This window comes from Cololabis saira, chromosome 9 (assembly GCF_033807715.1).
Source record: "Cololabis saira isolate AMF1-May2022 chromosome 9, fColSai1.1, whole genome shotgun sequence".
Classification (NCBI taxonomy): Eukaryota; Metazoa; Chordata; class Actinopteri; order Beloniformes; family Belonidae; genus Cololabis; species Cololabis saira.
The window spans coordinates 3,967,414-3,987,487 of NC_084595.1; the positions used below are offsets into that span (position 1 = coordinate 3,967,414).

The 20,074-nt window shown below is 43.1% G+C and overlaps 1 protein-coding gene across 1 annotated transcript in view; it reads left to right on the forward strand.

Moving 5' to 3' along the window:
• Positions 1–18,705, forward strand: part of LOC133450846 (GTPase IMAP family member 8-like) — a 29,564-nt gene extending 10,859 nt beyond the window's left edge. The window contains exons 3-5 of the mRNA XM_061729750.1: positions 16,512–16,729; positions 16,850–16,905; positions 18,616–18,705. Coding sequence (XP_061585734.1) covers positions 16,512–16,729; positions 16,850–16,905; positions 18,616–18,705 — 364 coding nt within the window. The remainder of the gene's footprint in view (positions 1–16,511; positions 16,730–16,849; positions 16,906–18,615) is intronic.
• The last annotated feature ends 1,369 nt before the right edge of the window (positions 18,706–20,074 follow it).

Genomic DNA, 20,074 nt, shown 5'->3' on the forward strand with positions numbered 1-20,074 from the left:
ATTAAATTAATTTTGATCATAATGAAATATATTTTAGGGGGTAGGATTTAATACGTTTTTACTTCGTCCTACTCCTTTTCGAGCACGTTAATTATGGTGGATGCATGTTTTTTTATTTATATTTTTGTTTTGTTTTCTTTTTTGCATTTATTTATTATTGATTATTATTGTTTAGTTTAGTATTCACTTTTGTTTCATGTTCGAAATAAAATTTCAATTCAAGTGTATGTCTGCCTTTTTTTTTAAGCTATTGGAATGAATTAATACACTAGCAGCCTTTATCCACCAGATGGAGCCAGAGGAAGTTTACCTCCTCTCCACATGGGGAGTTGGTCGTCAGCGCACTTAAGTGTAATTTACCTTCTGTCCACCAGATGGAGCCAAAGGAATTTTACCTTTAGTGTAATTTACCATCTGTTCACTACTCAGCTTATCACAGTCCACTAGTCCCACAGACAGACTCTTCCACTAATATTTGTACCTTATATAAAAGAAATAAAAATAGAACAAAACAAAAACAAAACTTATAAGAATAAAAAAGACTTTATCCAAACTTTATCCAAACACATCCTACCTACTACAACTGGTACTACTGGTACTACAACTGGTACTACTGGTACTATAACTGGTACTACTGGTACTATAACTGGTACTATAACTGGTACTTCAACTTGTACTACAACTGGTACTAATGGTACTATAACTGGTACTACAACTTGTACTACTGATACTACAACTGGTAGTACTGGTACTACAACTGGTACTAATTCTAGTATAACCGGTACTACAACTGGTACTACTGGTGCTATAACTGGTACTATAACTGGTACTACAACTGGTATTACTGGTACTATAACTGGTACTACTGGTACTATAACTGGTACTTATATCTTTTATGGGCTGGTCTGATGGAGCAGCAGCAGAGAGGAATAGACTGGACAATGTGGTGAGGAAAGCTGGCTCTGTCCTGTAGTGTAGTATTAGTACCAGCTCTATCCTGGGCTGTAGTAGTAGTACCAGCTCTGTCCTGTAGTGTAGTAGTAGTAGTAGTACTAGCTCTGTTCGGTATTGTAGTATTAGTACTAGCTCTTTCCTGTACTGTAGTATTAGTACTAGCTCTGTCCTGTACTGTAGTAGTAGTACTAGCTCTGTCCTGTACTGTAGTAGTAGTACTAGCTCTGCCCTGTACTGTACTAGTAGTACTAGCTGCAGTAGTAGTACTAGCTCTCTCCTGTAGTAGTATTAGTACTAGCTCTGTCCTGTACTGTAGTAGTAGTACTAGCTCTGTCCTGTACTGTAGTAGTAGTACTAGCTCCTTCCTGTACTGTAGTAGTAGTACTAGCTCTGTCCTGTACTGTAGTCGTAGTACTAGCTCTGTTCTGTACTGTAGTACTAGTACTAGCTGTAGTTGTAGTACTATCTCTGTCCTGTACTGTAGTAGTAGTACTAGCTCTGTTCTGTATTGTAGTAGTAGTACTAGCTGTAGTTGTAGTACTATCTCTGTCCTGTACTGTAGTAGTAGTACTACCTCTGTCCTGGGCTGTAGTAATAGTACTAGCTCTGTCCTGTACTGTAGTAGTAGTAGTACTACCTCTTTCCTGGGCTGTAGTAGTAGTACTAGCTCTGTCCTGTACTGTAGTAGTAGTAGTACTACCTCTGTCCTGGGCTGTAGTAGTAGTACTAGCTCTGTCCTGTACTGTAGTAGTAGTACTAGCTCTGTCCTGGGCTGTAGTAGTAGTACTAGCTCCTTCCTGTACTGTAGTAGTACTACTAGCTCCATCAGCACCATGGAGAGCTCCATCAGCACCACGGAGAGCTCCATCAGGACCATGGAGAGCTACATCAGCACCATGGAGAGTTCCATCAGGACCATGGAGAGCTCCATCAGGACCATGGAGAGCTCCATCAGCACCATGGAGAGCTCCATAAGGTCCTTCCTCCCCGCTGCCATCAGACTGAACAACCAGGCTGATCACCGTAGCAACGGACAATAATAACAACAACAATAGCATGTGCAATAACAACATGTGCAATACCTGTCTGTACCTCACACACATCCTACCTACTACTACTGGTACTACTGGTACTATAACTGGTACTACAACTGGTACTACTGATACTACTGGTACTACAACTGGTACTACTGATACTACAATTGCTACTACAACGGGTACTACTGGTACTATAACTGACACTACTGGTACTATAACTGGTACTAGAACTGGTGCTACTGGTACTAGAACTGGTACTATAACTAGTACTACTGGTAATACAGCTGGTACTATAACTGGTACTATAACTGGTACTACAACGGGTACTATAACTGGTACTACAACTAGTACTACTGGTACTACAACTGGTAATACTGGTACTAAAACTGGTAGTACTGGTACTACAACTGGTACTACTGCTACTATAACTGGTACTACAACTGGTACTACTACTACTATAACTGGTACCACAACTAGGTACTACTGGTACTACAGCTGGTACTATAACTGGTACTACAACTGGGACTACTGGTACTATAACTGGTACTACTGGTACTATAACTGGTACTACAACTGGTACTACTGGTACTACAACTGGTAGTACTGGTACTACAACTGGTACTACTGCTACTATAACTGGTACCACAACTGGTACTACTGGTACTACAACTGGTACTATAACTGGTACTACAACTGGGACTACTGGTACTATAACTGGTAATACTGGTACTACAACTGGTAGTACTGGTACTATAACTGGTAATACTGGTACTAGAACTGGTACTAGAACTGGTACTAGAAGTGGTGCTACTGGTACTAGAACTGGTACTACAACTGGTACTATAACTGGTACTACAACTGGTTCTACAACTAGTACTAATGGCACTATAACTGGTACTATAACTGGTAATACTGGTACTATAACTGGTACTACAACGGGTACTATAACTGGTACTACTGGTACTATAACTGGTACTAAAACGGGTACTATAACTGGTACTACTGGTACTATAACTGGTACTATAACTGGTACTACAACTGGTACTATAACTGGTACTACAACTGGTACTACAACTAGTACTAATGACACTATAACTGGTACTATAACTGGTACTACAACTGGTACTACTGGTACTATAACTGGTACTACTGGTACTACAACTGGTGCTAATGCTACTATAACTGGTACTACTGGTACTATAACTGGTACTACAACTGGTACTACTGGTACTACAACTGGTAGTACTGGTACTACAACTGGTACTACTGCTATTATAGCTGGTACTATAACTGGTACTTTAACTGGTACCACAACTGGTACTACTGGTACTACAACTGGTACTATAACTGGTTCTACAACTGGTACTACTGGTACTATAATAGGTACTATAACTGGTACTACTGGTACTAGAACTGGTACTAGAACTGGTACTAGAACTGGTACTAGAACTGGTGCTACTGGTACTAGAACTGGTACTAGAACTGGTACATAACTGGTACTACAACTGGTACTATAACTGGTTCTACAACTGGTACTACTGGTACCATAACTGGTACTACAATAGGTACTATAACTGGTACTACTGGTACTAGAACTGGTACTAGATCTGGTTCTACAACTGGTAATATAACTGGTGCTACTAGTAGTACAACTGGTACTACTGATACTATAAGTGGTACTATAACTGGTACTACTGGTAATACAGCTGGTACTATAACTGGTGCTACTGGTACTACAACTGGTAGTAATGGTACTATAACTGGTACTACAACTGGTACTTCTGTTGCTACAACTGCTACTGCTGGTACTACAACTGGTACTATAACTTGTACTACAACTGGTACTACTGGTACTATAACTGGCACTACTGGTACTACAACTGGTACTATAACTGGTACTACAACTGGGACTACTGATACTATAAGTGGTACTATAACTGGTACTACTGGTAATACAGCTGGTACTACCATTGGTGCTATAACTGGTACTACAACTGGTTCTACTGGTACTATAACTGCTAATACTTGTACTATAACTGGTACTAGAACTGGTACTAGAACTGGTGCTACTGGTACTAGAACTGGTACTAGAACTGGTGCTACTGGTACTAGAACTGATACTATTGGTACTATAACTGGTACTATAACTGGTACTACGGGTACTACAGCTGGTACTACAACTGGTACCATAACTGGTACTACAACGGGTACTATAACTGGTACAACTGGTACTATAACTGGTATTATAACTGGTACTTCAACTGGTACTACAACTAGTACTAATGACACTATAAATGGTACTATAACTGGTACTACAACTGGTACTACTGGTACTATAACTGGTACTACTGATACTACTGATACTACTGGTACTACAGCTGGTACTACAACTGGTGCTACTGATACTACTGTTACTACAACTGGTACTACTGATACTACTGGTACTACAGCTGGTACTACAACTGGTACTACTGGTACTATAACTGGTACTATAACTGGTACTACTGATACTACAACTGCTACTACAACGGGTACTACTGGTATTATAACTGACACTACTGGTACTATACGTGGTACTAGAACTGGTACTATAACTGGTACTATAACTGGTACTACAACGGGTACTATAACTGGTACTACAACGGGTACTACTGGTACTATAACTGGTACTATAACTGGTACTATAACTGGTACTTCAACTAGTACTACAACTAGTACTAATGACACTATAATTTGAACTATAACTGGTACTACTGGTACTATAACTGGTACTAATGCTACTATAACTGGTACTACTGGTACTATAACTGGTACTACAACTGGTAGTACTGGTACTACAACTGGTAGTACTGGTACTATAACTGGTACTACAACTGGTAGTACTGGTACTACAACTGGTACTACTGGTACTATAACTGGTACTACAACTGGTACTACTGGTACTATAACTGGTACTACAACTGGCACTACTGGTACTACAACTGGTACTACTGGTACTACAACTGGTAGTACTGGTACTACAACTGGTGCTACTGGTACTACAACTGGTACTCCTGGTACTACAACTGGTAGTTCTGGTACTACAACTAGTACATAACTGGTACTACAACTGGTACTACTGGTACTATAACTGGTAATACTGGTACTAGAACTGGTACTAGAAGTGGTGCTACTGGTACTAGAACTGGTACTATAACTGGTATTACAACGGGTACTATAACTGGTACTACTGGTACTATAACTGGTACTATAACTGGCACTTCAACTGGTACTACAACTGGTACTATAACTGGTACTACAACTGGTACTACTGGTACTATAACTGGTACTACTGGTACTACAACTGGTACTAATGGTACTATAACTGGTACTACTGGTACTATAACTGGTACTACAACTGGTACTACTGGTACTACAACTGATAGTACTGGTACTACAACTTGTACTACTGATATTATAGCTGGTACTATAACTGGTACTTTAACTGGTACCACAACTGGTACTACTGGTACTACAACTGGTACTATAACTGGTTCTACAACTGGTACTACAACTGGTACTACTGGTACTATAAGTTGTACTATAACTGGTACTACAACTGGTACTACTGGTACTACAACTGGTACTAATGCTACTATAACTGGTACTACAACTGGTACTACTGGTACTACAACTGGTAGTACTGTTACTACAACTGGTACTACTGCTATTATAGCTGGTACTATAACTGGTACTATAACTGGTACTACAACTGGTACATAACTGGTACTACAACTGGTACTATAACTGGTTCTACAACTGGTACTACAACTGGTAGTACTGGTACTATAAGTTGTACTATAACTTCTACTACAATGGGTACTACTGGTACTATACCTGGTACTACTGGTACTAGAACTGGTACTAGAACTGGTACTAGAACTGGTGCTACTGGTACTAGAACTGGTACTATAACTGGTACTACTGGTACTACAGCTGGTAATACAACTGGTACTATTTATTTATTTATTTATTGGCTTTGTCTCGAACACAACAAAACCCACTCAAATTAAAAGCATCAAAATATATATATAAAAAAAAGTAAAACAATTTAACAGTCTCATTCAAAAATAAAAATCTCAGCAAAACAATGTGTTCGAGAGGGAACAGGAAGAAGCAGAACGCTTAATTAGTCCTGTCCCTTCTTCACAATATCACTTAATATATAACCTATAAAAATTAAATAAAATTAAATAATTATAACTGGTAATACAACGGGTACTATAACTGGTACTACTGGTACTATAACTGGTACTACAACTGGTACTACTGGTACTATAACTGGTACTACTGGTACTACAACTGGTACTACTGGTACTACAACTGGTACTAATGGTACTATAACTGGTACTACAACTGGTACTACTGTTATTATAGCTGGTACTATAACTGGTACTATAACTGGTACCACAACTGGTACTACTGGTACTACAACTGGTACTATAACTTGTACTACAACTGGTACTACTGGTACTATAACTGGCACTACTGGTACTACAACTGGTACTACAACAAATGGTACTATAACTGGTTCTACAACTGGTACTACAACTGCTACTATAACTGGTGCTACTAGTAGTACAACTGGTACTACTGGTACTATAAGTGGTACTATAACTGGTACTACTGGTAATACAACTGGTACTACTGGTAATACAGCTGGTACTACAACTGGTGCTATAACTGGTACTACAACTGGTCCTACTGATACTATAACTTGTACTATAACTGCTACTACAACGGGTACTACTGGTACTATAACTGGAAATACTTGTACTGTAACTGGTACTAGAACTGGTACTAGAACTGGTGCTACTGGTACTAGAACTGGTACTAGAACTGGTGCTACTGGTACTATAACTGCTACTACTGGTACTACAGCTGGTACTACAACTGGTACCATAACTGGTACTACAACCGGTACTATACCTGGTACTACTGGTACTACAACTGGTACTACTGGTACTACAACTGGTACTAATGCTACTATAACTGGTACTACTGGTACTATAACTGGTACTACAACTGGTACTACTGGTACTACAACTGGTAGTACTGGTACTACAACTGGTACTACTGCTATTATAGCTGGTACTATAACTGGTACTATAACTGGTACCACAACTGGTACATAACTGGTACTAGAACTGGTACTAGAACTGGTGCTACTGGTACTAGAACTGGTACTAGAACTGGTACTACTGGTACTATAACTGGTACTACTGGTACTAGAACTGGTACTAGAACTGGTACTAGAACTGGTACTAGAACTGGTGCTACTGGTACTAGAACTGGTACTATTGGTACTACAGCTGGTACTACAACTGGTACTACAACGGGTACTATAACTGGTACTACTGGTACTATAACTGGTACTACTGGTACTATAACTGGTGCTACTGGTACTATAACTGGTACTACAACTGGTACTACTGGTACTACAACTGGTAGTACTGGTACTACAACTGGTACTATAACTGGTTCTACAACTGGTACTACAACTGGTACTATAACTGGTACTACTGGTACTACAACTGGTACTATAACTGGTACTACAACTGGTACTACTGGTACTATAACTGGCACTACTGGTACTACAACTGGTACTATAACTGGTTCTACAACTGGTACTATAACTGGTACTACTGCTACTATAACTGGTGCTACTAGTAGTACAACTGGTACTACTGGTACTATAAGTGGTACTATAACTGGTACTACAACTGGTACTACTGGTACTATAACTGGCACTACTGGTACTACAACTGGTACTACTGGTACTATAACTGATACTGCAACTGGTAGTACTGGTACTACAACTGGTACTACTGCTACAACTGGTACTACAACTGGTAGAACTAGTAATACATCTCGTACTTCTGCTACAATAACTTGTCGTACTGTTACTACATCTGGTACTACAGCTACTATAACCGGTACTACAAGTGGTACTACTGGTGCTATAACTGGTACTATAACTGGTACAACTTGTACTATAACTGGTACTTTTATTTTTTATGGGCTGGTCTGATGGAGCAGCAGCAGAGAGGAATAGACTGAAGGTGGTGACGAAAGCCGGCTCTGTCCTGTACTGTAGTAGTAGTAGTACTAGCTCTGTTCTGTACTGTAGTAGTAGTACTACTAGCTCCATCAGCACCATGGAGAGCTCCATCAGGACCATGGAGAGCTCCATCAGCACCATGGATAGCTCAATCAGGACCATGGAGAGCTCCATCAGGACCATGGAGAGCTCCATCAGGACCATGGAGAGCTCCATCAGGTCCATGGAGAGTTCCATCAGGACCATGGATAGCTCAATCAGGACCATGGAGAGCTCCATCAGGTCCTTCCTCCCCGCTGCCATCAGACTGTACAACCAGGCTGATCACCGTAGCAACGGACAATAATAATAACAACAATAACATGTGCAATAACAACATGTGCAATACCTGTCTGTACCTCACACACATCCTATCTACTATAACTGGTACTACTGGTACTATAACTGGTACTACAACTGGTACTACTGGTACTACAGCTGGTACTATAACTGGTACTACTGATACTACAACTGCTACTACAACGGGTACTACTGGTACTAGAACTGGTACTACAACTGGTACTATTGGTACTATAACTGGTACTACAACTGGTACTACTGGTACTACAACTGGCACTACTGGTACTACAACTGATACTACAACTGGTTCTACAACTGGTACTACTAGTACTACAACTGGTACTACAACTACTATAACTGGTGCTACTAGTAGTACAACTGGTACTACTGGTAATATAACTGGTACTATAACTGGTAACTGGTACTATTGGTACTACAGCTGGTACTACAACTGGTACTACAACGGGTACTATAACTGGTACTACAACTGGTACTACTTGTACTATAACTGGTACTACTGGTACTACAACTGGTACTAATGGTACTATAACTGGTACTACTGGTACTATAACTGGTACTACAACTGGTACTACTGGTACTACAACTGATAGTACTGGTACTACAACTTGTACTACTGATATTATAGCTGGTACTATAACTGGTACTTTAACTGGTACCACAACTGGTACTACTGGTACTACAACTGGTACTATAACTGGTTCTACAACTGGTACTACAACTGGTACTACTGGTACTATAAGTTGTACTATAACTGGTACTACAACTGGTACTACTGGTACTACAACTGGTACTAATGCTACTATAACTGGTACTACAACTGGTACTACTGGTACTACAACTGGTAGTACTGGTACTACAACTGGTACTACTGCTATTATAGCTGGTACTATAACTGGTACTATAACTGGTACTACAACTGGTACATAACTGGTACTACAACTGGTACTATAACTGGTTCTACAACTGGTACTACAACTGGTAGTACTGGTACTATAAGTTGTACTATAACTTCTACTACAATGGGTACTACTGGTACTATACCTGGTACTACTGGTACTAGAACTGGTACTAGAACTGGTACTAGAACTGGTGCTACTGGTACTAGAACTGGTACTATAACTGGTACTACTGGTACTACAGCTGGTAATACAACTGGTACTATTTATTTATTTATTTATTGGCTTTGTCTCGAACACAACAAAACCCACTCAAATTAAAAGCATCAAAATATATATATAAAAAAAAGTAAAACAATTTAACAGTCTCATTCAAAAATAAAAATCTCAGCAGAACAATGTGTTCGAGAGGGAACAGGAAGAAGCAGAACGCTTAATTAGTCCTGTCCCTTCTTCACAATATCACATAATATATAACCTATAAAAATTAAATAAAATTAAATAATTATAACTGGTAATACAACGGGTACTATAACTGGTACTACTGGTACTATAACTGGTACTACAACTGGTACTACTGGTACTATAACTGGTACTACTGGTACTACAACTGGTACTACTGGTACTACAACTGGTACTAATGGTACTATAACTGGTACTACAACTGGTACTACTGTTATTATAGCTGGTACTATAACTGGTACTATAACTGGTACCACAACTGGTACTACTGGTACTACAACTGGTACTATAACTTGTACTACAACTGGTACTACTGGTACTATAACTGGCACTACTGGTACTACAACTGGTACTACAACAAATGGTACTATAACTGGTTCTACAACTGGTACTACAACTGCTACTATAACTGGTGCTACTAGTAGTACAACTGGTACTACTGGTACTATAAGTGGTACTATAACTGGTACTACTGGTAATACAACTGGTACTACTGGTAATACAGCTGGTACTACAACTGGTGCTATAACTGGTACTACAACTGGTCCTACTGATACTATAACTTGTACTATAACTGCTACTACAACGGGTACTACTGGTACTATAACTGGAAATACTTGTACTGTAACTGGTACTAGAACTGGTACTAGAACTGGTGCTACTGGTACTATAACTGCTACTACTGGTACTACAGCTGGTACTACAACTGGTACCATAACTGGTACTACAACCGGTACTATACCTGGTACTACTGGTACTATAACTGGTACTATTACTGGTACTTCAACTGGTACTACAACTAGTACTAATGACACTATAACTGGTACTATAACTCGTACTACAACTGGTACTACTGGTACTACAACTGGTACTAATGCTACTATAACTGGTACTACTGGTACTATAACTGGTACTACAACTGGTACTACTGGTACTACAACTGGTAGTACTGGTACTACAACTGGTACTACTGCTATTATAGCTGGTACTATAACTGGTACTATAACTGGTACCACAACTGGTACATAACTGGTACTAGAACTGCTCCATCAGACCAGCCCATAAAAAATAAAAGTACCAGTTATAGTACAAGTTGTACCAGTTATAGTACCAGTTATAGCACCAGTAGTACCACTTGTAGTACCGGTTATAGTAGCTGTAGTACCAGATGTAGTAACAGTACGACAAGTTATTGTAGCAGAAGTACGAGATGTATTACTAGTTCTACCAGTTGTAGTACCAGTTGTAGCAGTAGTACCAGTTGTAGTACCAGTACTACCAGTTGCAGTATCAGTTATAGTACCTGGTCAGGGGGTCGGTCTGGGATTGCGGCAGGCTGGTCAGGGGGTCGGTCTGGGATTGCGGCAGGCTGGTCAGGGGGTCGGTCTGGGACTGCGGCAGGCTGGTCCGGGGGTCGGTCTGGGACTGCGGCAGGCTGGTCAGGGGGTCGGTCTGGGATTGCGGCAGGCTGGTCAGGGGGTCGGTCTGGGATTGCGGCAGGCTGGTCAGGGGGTCGGTCTGGGATTGCGGCAGGCTGGTCAGGGGCAGACAGGATGCGGGGGGCCGGAACCGGGGCCGACAGGATGCGGGGAGCCGGAACCGGGGCCGACAGGATGCGGGGAGCCGGAACAGGAGCCGGAGCAGGAGCTGGAGCTGGAGCTGGAACAGGAGCAGGAGCTGGAGCCGGAGCTGGAACAGGAGCCGGAGCAGGAGCCGGAGCAGGAGCCGGAGCAGGAGCTGGAGCAGGAGCTGGAGCTGGAGCCGGAGCAGGAGCTGGAGCTGGAACAGGAGCCGGAGCAGGAGCTGGAGCTGGAACAGGAGCCGGAGCAGCAGCTGGAGCTGGAGCTGGAACAGGAGCCGGAGCAGGAGCTGGAGCTGGAACAGGAGCCGGAGCAGGAGCTAGAGCTGGAGCTGGAACAGGAGCCGGAGCAGGAGCAAGAGCTGGAGCTGGAGCAAGCTGGGGCTGGGGCTGACGCCTTCGTCGTTGCCTCCCCTGAGCCTGCAGGCTCCTGGGCCCACCCAGAGCCAGGCGTGTTCCCCAGAAAGGGGGAAGGGACTGGGGTGGGTCTGGGACCACCTCGGGAACAGCAACAGGCCGGAACTGGGGGCATGTCCCCGTCCCCTTCACCGTACGGTGGTAGAACGCCACTTGGTCCCCATAAAAAAAATCCCACAAATCCTCTTCCTTACGTGGTAGGTCCATGTTGGCTGGGTTCAGTCTTGGCCAGATTGTACTGTCACGGCTCAGACAGGACAGAGAACCCAAAAGCACAACACCAGGCAGAATCAGAGTCCGTGAGGCTTTAATACTGGTCAAAGACAGGCAGGGGTCAAACCGGGCAGACAGGCAGATCAGGCAAACAAGTCCAAGGGGGCAGGCAAAAATCCAAAACCGGGAGTCATACCGGGAGTCATGCAGGGTTACAGGCAGGCAGGCAGGAACAGGACAGAAATCAGGAAGGCTGGAAAGCGGAGCAAAAGCACACGACAATCTGGCAATAGGTATGAGGGACTGGGCCGGTTTATGAAGGGGAAACTGATGAGGGAAACCAGGTGTGGAGCTGGGCCAGGGAAGCACAGGTGAAGGGAATGAGGCTGATGAGGGTGGCAGGATCCAGATGACAGGAGAGTCAGTAACACAGCAAAAAAAAACCATGAACTGTGATCATGACACTATAACTGTTACTATAACTGGTACTACTGGTACTACAACTGGTACTACCGGTACTGCAACTGATACTACTGGTACTATAACTGGTACTATAACTGGTACCACTGGTACTATAACTGGCACTACTGTTACTACTGGTACTACAACTGGTACTATAACTGGTTCTACAACTGGTGCTACTAGTACTACAACTGGTACTACTGCTACTATATCTGGTGATACTAGTAGTACAACTGGTACTACTGCTACTATAACTGGTACTATAACTGGTACTACTGGTAATACAGCTGGTACTACAACTGGTACTATAACTGGTACTACAACTGGTACTACTGGTACTATAACTGGTACTATAACTGGTTCTACAACTGGTGCTACTAGTACTACAACTGGTACTACTGCTACTATATCTGGTGATACTAGTAGTACAACTGGTACTACTGCTACTATAACTGGTACTATAACTGGTACTACTGGTAATACAGCTGGTACTACAACTGGTACTATAACTGGTACTACAACTGGTACTACTGGTACTATAACTGGTACTACTGGTACTGCAACTGATACTACTCAAACTTGTTGTCAGCTCTGTTACCACTCCAATATGTCACATTTTTAATCAATGCCTAAGCCATGGGATTCATCCAACCATGTGGAAAGAGGCCAAAATCATTCCTCTTCCAAAAGATAAAAACAAAATGTTTAACGGTCCTAACAGTCGCCCAATAAGTATACTACCATTACTAAGTAAAGTTATTGAGAAAATTGTATTTGAGCAACTGATGGACTACTTTTCTGAAAATAATCTACTTTCTGGCTGCCAACACGCATACAGGAAAAACCATTCAACTTGCACTGCACTTACACATATGACTGATGACTGGCTAGCAGGCATGGATGATAAGAAATTAGTGGGAGCAGTAATGTTGGACTTCAGTGCGGCCTTTGACGTAATCGATCATAGCTTACTAATTGGCAAGCTACAATGTTATGGCCTCTCTCCCACTGCAACCTCATGGTTTAGGCATTATCTCTCAGGGAGGAAACAGAGTGTTTTCCTTAATGGCAGCTACTCAAACTGGAAAGCAATGGACTGTGGGGTCCCACAAGGAAGCTGCCTTGGGCCTTTGTTATACTCAATTTTCACCAATGACTTGCCTTTGTATATACAAAATGTCAACACAGTTATGTACGCAGATGACACTACCCTGTATTACGCTGCTTTGTCTGAGCAAGCAGTAACTTGTTCCCTAAATAATGCACTAAAACAAGTGAATGAGTGGGTTGAATGCAATAAGCTAGTTTTAAATACCTCCAAGACAAAGTCCATTGTGTTTGGAACTCGACATTTGTTGGCAAAAAACCCTAAATTAAATTTGGATATAAAGACCATAAATATTGAACAAGTCAGTACATTAAAACTGCTGGGTGTAACCCTTGATAGCTCACTATCATGGTCAAATCATATAAATAACATTGTCACTAAAATGGGAAAAGGAATTGGCATGACTAGAAGTGTGCTACCTTCATCACTCCTTCAATAAGGAAATCAGTTCTGCATTCTCTAGTTCTGTCTCATCTGGAATACTGTCCTGTGATTTGGTCTTCAGCTTCAAAATCTGATCTGAAGAAGTTACAGGTTGCTCAGAATAAGGCGGCTCGGCTTGCTCTTGGTAGCTCATTTAGAACCAACATAAACTACATGCATGCACAGTTGATGTGGCTGACTGTTGAGCAGAAAATATCATTACATCTTCTAACGTTATTGCGATGCATTATTAGCACCAAATTTCCATTGAGCTTGGCTCGTCGGTTACAAATGACATCAGAGCATGGTTATAGCACTAGAGGCGCTGCCTCTGGTAAAATATATCGCTCCCAGCTCCAAAAACAAATTCTCGCAAGCTTACTGTCATATACAGATCAATAGCTCTCTGGAATTCTCTGCCTAAACATATCAAACAAACTGTAAATAACAAAATCACTTTCAAAAAACTTACCAAGAAATATCTCACCAACTAAGAGAAGTATGTCCTCACATATGGCTCTGCCTGTCTGTTTGTGTTGGTTTATTTGTTGGTACTCTGTGGATTATACTGTTTGTCTGTTGAGCATGTTCTGTGTCTGGTATAGTCTGTTATACTTTTATATTATATTATACCACTATAATCTCTAGTTAGTCTGTTATACAATCAGCATGTCTGATTGTCTTTGTTCTCTCTTGATTATTTTTAATTTGGCTCTACTTACTTTACTGTTTATCAGTATTACTCTTAAATTTATGTTTTTATCATTTTTAGTCCGTGCAGCCTGCTTAATTGTTTTTTTTATGTTTTTGTTGTCGTTTTTTTATTGTATGACTGCACTGTACTGTATTTTTATGTTCAGGACCCCAGGAAGACTAGAGCCACATTTGTGTGCTTCTAATGGGGATCCTTAAATAAACTAAACTAAACTAAACTACTGGTACTATAACTGATACTACAACTGGTAGTACTGCTACTACAACTGGTACTACTGTGTGACGACCCTCTTTACCTTCCTGCCTTGTGGCTGGTCTTCTCCCTTGCAGGTAGCAGTGGGCGGGGCTGAGGGTCATCAAAGAAGTGGCAGCTCAATGAGCCTTTAAAAAGCTCTGGCTGCTCACTTCTCCCTTCTCTCTCATCCCTGATGCAGCATTTTGTTTGTGGTTTGGGTTTGCTTTAGTTTTACACCTTACACACATACACCCACATTGTTTCCCGCATGCACTCACTTTTACCCTTGATCTACTGACTACACACGCCATACTTAATTAGGGTTCTTCTTTTAGGTTTATTATTTGGCATTATTTAATAAAAAACATTTTTGATTGGCTTTCCTTGTGTTGCGTCTCCCTCTTTGTCATGGCCGTGCGGCCCGGTTCGTGACAAGTGGGGGCTCGTCCAAGGTTTGATTTGTTTCAGGCTGTTTGGTGCCCTAATTGATTTGGGGTTTGATTTGGGGTTTGTTTGTGAGTGCATGGCATCAGCTATGGTGATGTCCAGTGTACCCTGTGGTTGGGAGATGCAGTTTTTGGAATAGGAAAGTTAATTTTGTTTTTTAGTTTGGCTGTTGTTCAGTTGGGGGAGGTTTGTCCTGCGTTCAGAGTGCTGATTGAAAGGGCAGGTGTGGGCTATCAGCAGTGAGGCAGGGTCCTCTGGTGTGTTGAGTGTGGAGTTTCCCTTGATAAGGATAGCAACGTGGTCCTTTTGGGCTCGTTGGTTTGTTTGTTTTGTTACTTTGGGCTCAGTAGGGGAGAGCTCTAGTTCTAGGACCAGTCATTGTTTATGCTCGTAAAAGGTGTCCAGACGGCAGGTGTTTCTTGTGTGCATCCTCGTAACATGGGAAGAGTTTTCTTGTTTTAGTTTGAGTTGGAGATTGCCGGTAGTCCTGTTATTGGTTTTGTTTGGGTATAGGTTTACCTTGGTTTTTCTTATTTAGTGGGGAAAGTGCGTGGTCCGACGGCCCATTGCGTGGCTGGCCCTGTGCTGACCCCTCTTTTGTTCTTTTTGGCTGGGATCTCCATCTCCTTTTGTTTCATTACGTTTGGGTTAAACTTTTCCCTTTGGTTTTGAAAAAATAGCGGGAAGCTCCAAACCCAGTTGGGGGATGTGGTTGATCGGCGCGCAGAGATAATTTCACTGCCTTGCTGCACCTGTTGCATGTAAAGTTGTTTGGTGGACTGGTCATAGTTGTGTGAATTCAGGGTTGTGATCAATGTGCTCGTTATATGTTCCTCTCCGGCTCCAGACTGTTGGACTGTCACTGCTGCTCCTCACAGAACTTTCTAGAAGTTCCTCTCCATCGCCTTCCACCCACACCTTCAACGTCTTCATCTGAACACTGCATACGCTCAGAAAGAGTTTGCAGAAGACGTCAAACTGTCGCCGGGAATGAAACCAACACAGATGCCATACAGGGAATGAGTGTTGAAGCTTCGTCCCCTCGTGATTGCTCGGTTTGTGTTCATCAAGGTCGACACTGTGAAGTCTGTTGGTCTCCACCAGTCACCTGCCGGCGGGGTCTCGGCTGCAGGTGGCCCGGACAGACCTGGAACCGCGCAACTGCCATCGTGGTCCAGTTTGCAACAGGACCGTGTCTGGACTTGTTTGTCCGGACTTGTTTGTCCCGGGCTTGTTTGTCCCGGACTTGTTTGTCCCGGACTTGTTTGTCCCGGACTTGTTTGTCCCGGACTTGTTTGTCCCGGACTTGTTTGTCCGGACTTGTTTGCCCCGGACTTGTGTGTCCCGGACTTGTTTGTTCAGGACGAAGTTTGTTTGGTCCTCTGAGTGTCAGCAGGCTTTTGACAATGTAAAATGTCTCCTGTGCTCTTCTCCTGTTTTAGCAGCGCCATGCTTCGATCGCGAGTTTATGCTCCAGGTAAATGCCAGCCAGGTGCAGGTGCTGTTTTGTTGCAGGGAGATGAACAAGGGGTGGTGAGGCCAGTCAGCTTCTTTTCAAAGAAGTTTAACAGCTAAAAGTGTAATTACTCTGTAATAGAGAAGGAATCATTGGCACTAGTATGGGCTCCACAGCATTTTGAGGTGTATGTAGGGGCAGGAAGAGCACCTCTTGTTGGTTTTACGGACCACGACCCACTTACCTTTCTCCACACCCTGCGATGCCCAAACTCAAGGCTAATTAGGTGGTCATTGTTCCTCCAGTCTTACGACCTGGACATCCGACACATTAAAGGCCGTGATAATGTGGTAGCAGATGCATTGTCGCGGGCTCCAGTTTAATGTTGCCTGCATGTGGTTTATGGTGGGTTTTTTTTTCTTTTCTTATAGGCAGGTGTTATTGTTTGGGGACAGAGGTCCTGGGACCCTCGTCTTATGGGGGGGGGGGGGGGGGTGACAACCCTCTTTACCTTCCTGCCTTGTGGCTGGTCTTCTCCCTTGCAGGTAGCAGTTGGAGGGGCTGAGGGCCATCAGAGAAGTGGCAGCACCTGTGCTCAATGAGCCTTTAAAAAGCTCTGGCTGCTCACATCTCCCCTCTCTCTCATCCCTGATGCAGCATTTTGTTTGTGGTTTGGGTTTGCTTTAGTTTTACACCTTACACACATACACCCACATTGTTTCCCGCATGCACTCACTTTTACCCTTGATCTACTGACTACACACGCCATACTTAATTAGGGTTCTTCTTTTAGGTTTATTATTTGGCATTATTTAATAAAAAACATTTTTGATTGGCTTTCCTTGTGTTGCGTCTCCCTCTTTGTCATGGCCGTGCGGCCCGGTTCGTGACAAGTGGGGGCTCGTCCAAGGTTTGATTTGTTTCAGGCTGTTTGGTGCCCTAATTGATTTGGGGTTTGATTTGGGGTTTGTTTGTGAGTGCATGGCATCAGCTATGGTGATGTCCAGTGTACCCTGTGGTTGGGAGATGCAGTTTTTGGAATAGGAAAGTTAATTTTGTTTTTTAGTTTGGCTGTTGTTCAGTTGGGGGAGGTTTGTCCTGCGTTCAGAGTGCTGATTGAAAGGGCAGGTGTGGGCTATCAGCAGTGAGGCAGGGTCCTCTGGTGTGTTGAGTGTGGAGTTTCCCTTGATAAGGATAGCAACGTGGTCCTTTTGGGCTCGTTGGTTTGTTTGTTTTGTTACTTTGGGCTCAGTAGGGGAGAGCTCTAGTTCTAGGACCAGTCATTGTTTATGCTCGTAAAAGGTGTCCAGACGGCAGGTGTTTCTTGTGCGCATCCTCGTAACATGGGAAGAGTTTTCTTGTTTTAGTTTGAGTTGGAGATTGCCGGTAGTCCTGTTATTGGTTTTGTTTGGGTATAGGTTTACCTTGGTTTTTCTTATTTAGTGGGGAAAGTGCGTGGTCCGACGGCCCATTGCGTGGCTGGCCCTATGCTGACCCCTCTTTTGTTCTTTTTGGCTGGGATCTCCATCTCCTTTTGTTTCATTACGTTTGGGTTAAACTTTTCCCTTTGGTTTTGAAAAAATAGCGGGAAGCTCCAAACCCAGTTGGGGGATGTGGTTGATCGGCGCGCAGAGATAATTTCACTGCCTTGCTGCACCTGTTGCGTGTAAAGTTGTTTGGTGGACTGGTCATAGTTGTGTGAATTCAGGGTTGTGATCAATGTGCTCGTTATATGTTCCTCTCCGGCTCCAGACTGTTGGACTGTCACTGCTGCTCCTCACAGAACTTTCTAGAAGTTCCTCTCCATCGCCTTCCACCCACACCTTCAACGTCTTCATCTGAACACTGCATACGCTCAGAAAGAGTTTGCAGAAGACATCAAACTGTCGCCGGGAATGAAACCAACACAGATGCCATACAGGGAATGAGTGTTGAAGCTTCGTCCCCTCGTGATTGCTCGGTTTGTGTTCATCAAGGTCGACACTGTGAAGTCTGTTGGTCTCCACCAGTCACCTGCCGGCGGGGTCTCGGCTGCAGGTGGCCCGGACAGACCTGGAACCGCGCAACTGCCATCGTGGTCCAGTTTGCAACAGGACCGTGTCTGGACTTGTTTGTCCGGACTTGTTTGTCCCGGGCTTGTTTGTCCCGGACTTGTTTGTCCCGGACTTGTTTGTCCCGGACTTGTTTGTCCCGGACTTGTTTGTCCCGGACTTGTTTGTCCGGACTTGTTTGTCCCGGACTTGTGTGTCCCGGACTTGTTTGTTCAGGACGAAGTTTGTTTGGTCCTCTGAGTGTCAGCAGGCTTTTGACAATGTAAAGTGTCTCCTGTGCTCTTCTCCTGTTTTAGCAGCGCCATGCTTCGATCGCGAGTTTATGCTCCAGGTAGATGCCAGCCAGGTGCAGGTGCTGTTTTGTTGCAGGGAGATGAACAAGGGGTGGTGAGGCCAGTCAGCTTCTTTTCAAAGAAGTTTAACAGCTAAAAGTGTAATTACTCTGTAATAGAGAAGGAATCATTGGCACTAGTATGGGCTCCACAGCATTTTGAGGTGTATGTAGGGGCAGGAAGAGCACCTCTTGTTGGTTTTACGGACCACGACCCACTTACCTTTCTCCACACCCTGCGATGCCCAAACTCAAGGCTAATTAGGTGGTCATTGTTCCTCCAGTCTTACGACCTGGACATCCGACACATTAAAGGCCGTGATAATGTGGTAGCAGATGCATTGTCGCGGGCTCCAGTTTAATGTTGCCTGCATGTGGTTTATGGTGGGTTTTTTTTTCTTTTCTTATAGGCAGGTGTTATTGTTTGGGGACAGGGGTCCTGGGACCCTCGTCTTATGGGGGGGGGGGGGGGGGGGGGGGGTGACAACCCTCTTTACCTTCCTGCCTTGTGGCTGGTCTTCTCCCTTGCAGGTAGCAGTTGGAGGGGCTGAGGGCCATCAGAGAAGTGGCAGCACCTGTGCTCAATGAGCCTTTTAAAAGCTCTGGCTGCTCACTTCTCCCCTCTCTCTCATCCCTGATGCAGCATTTTGTTTGTGGTTTGGGTTTGCTTTAGTTTTACACCTTACACACATACACCCACATTGTTTCCCGCATGCACTCACTTTTACCCTTGATCTACTGACTACACACGCCATACTTAATTAAGGTTCTTCTTTTAGGTTTATTATTTGGTATTATTTAATAAAAACCATTTTTGAGTGGCTTTCCT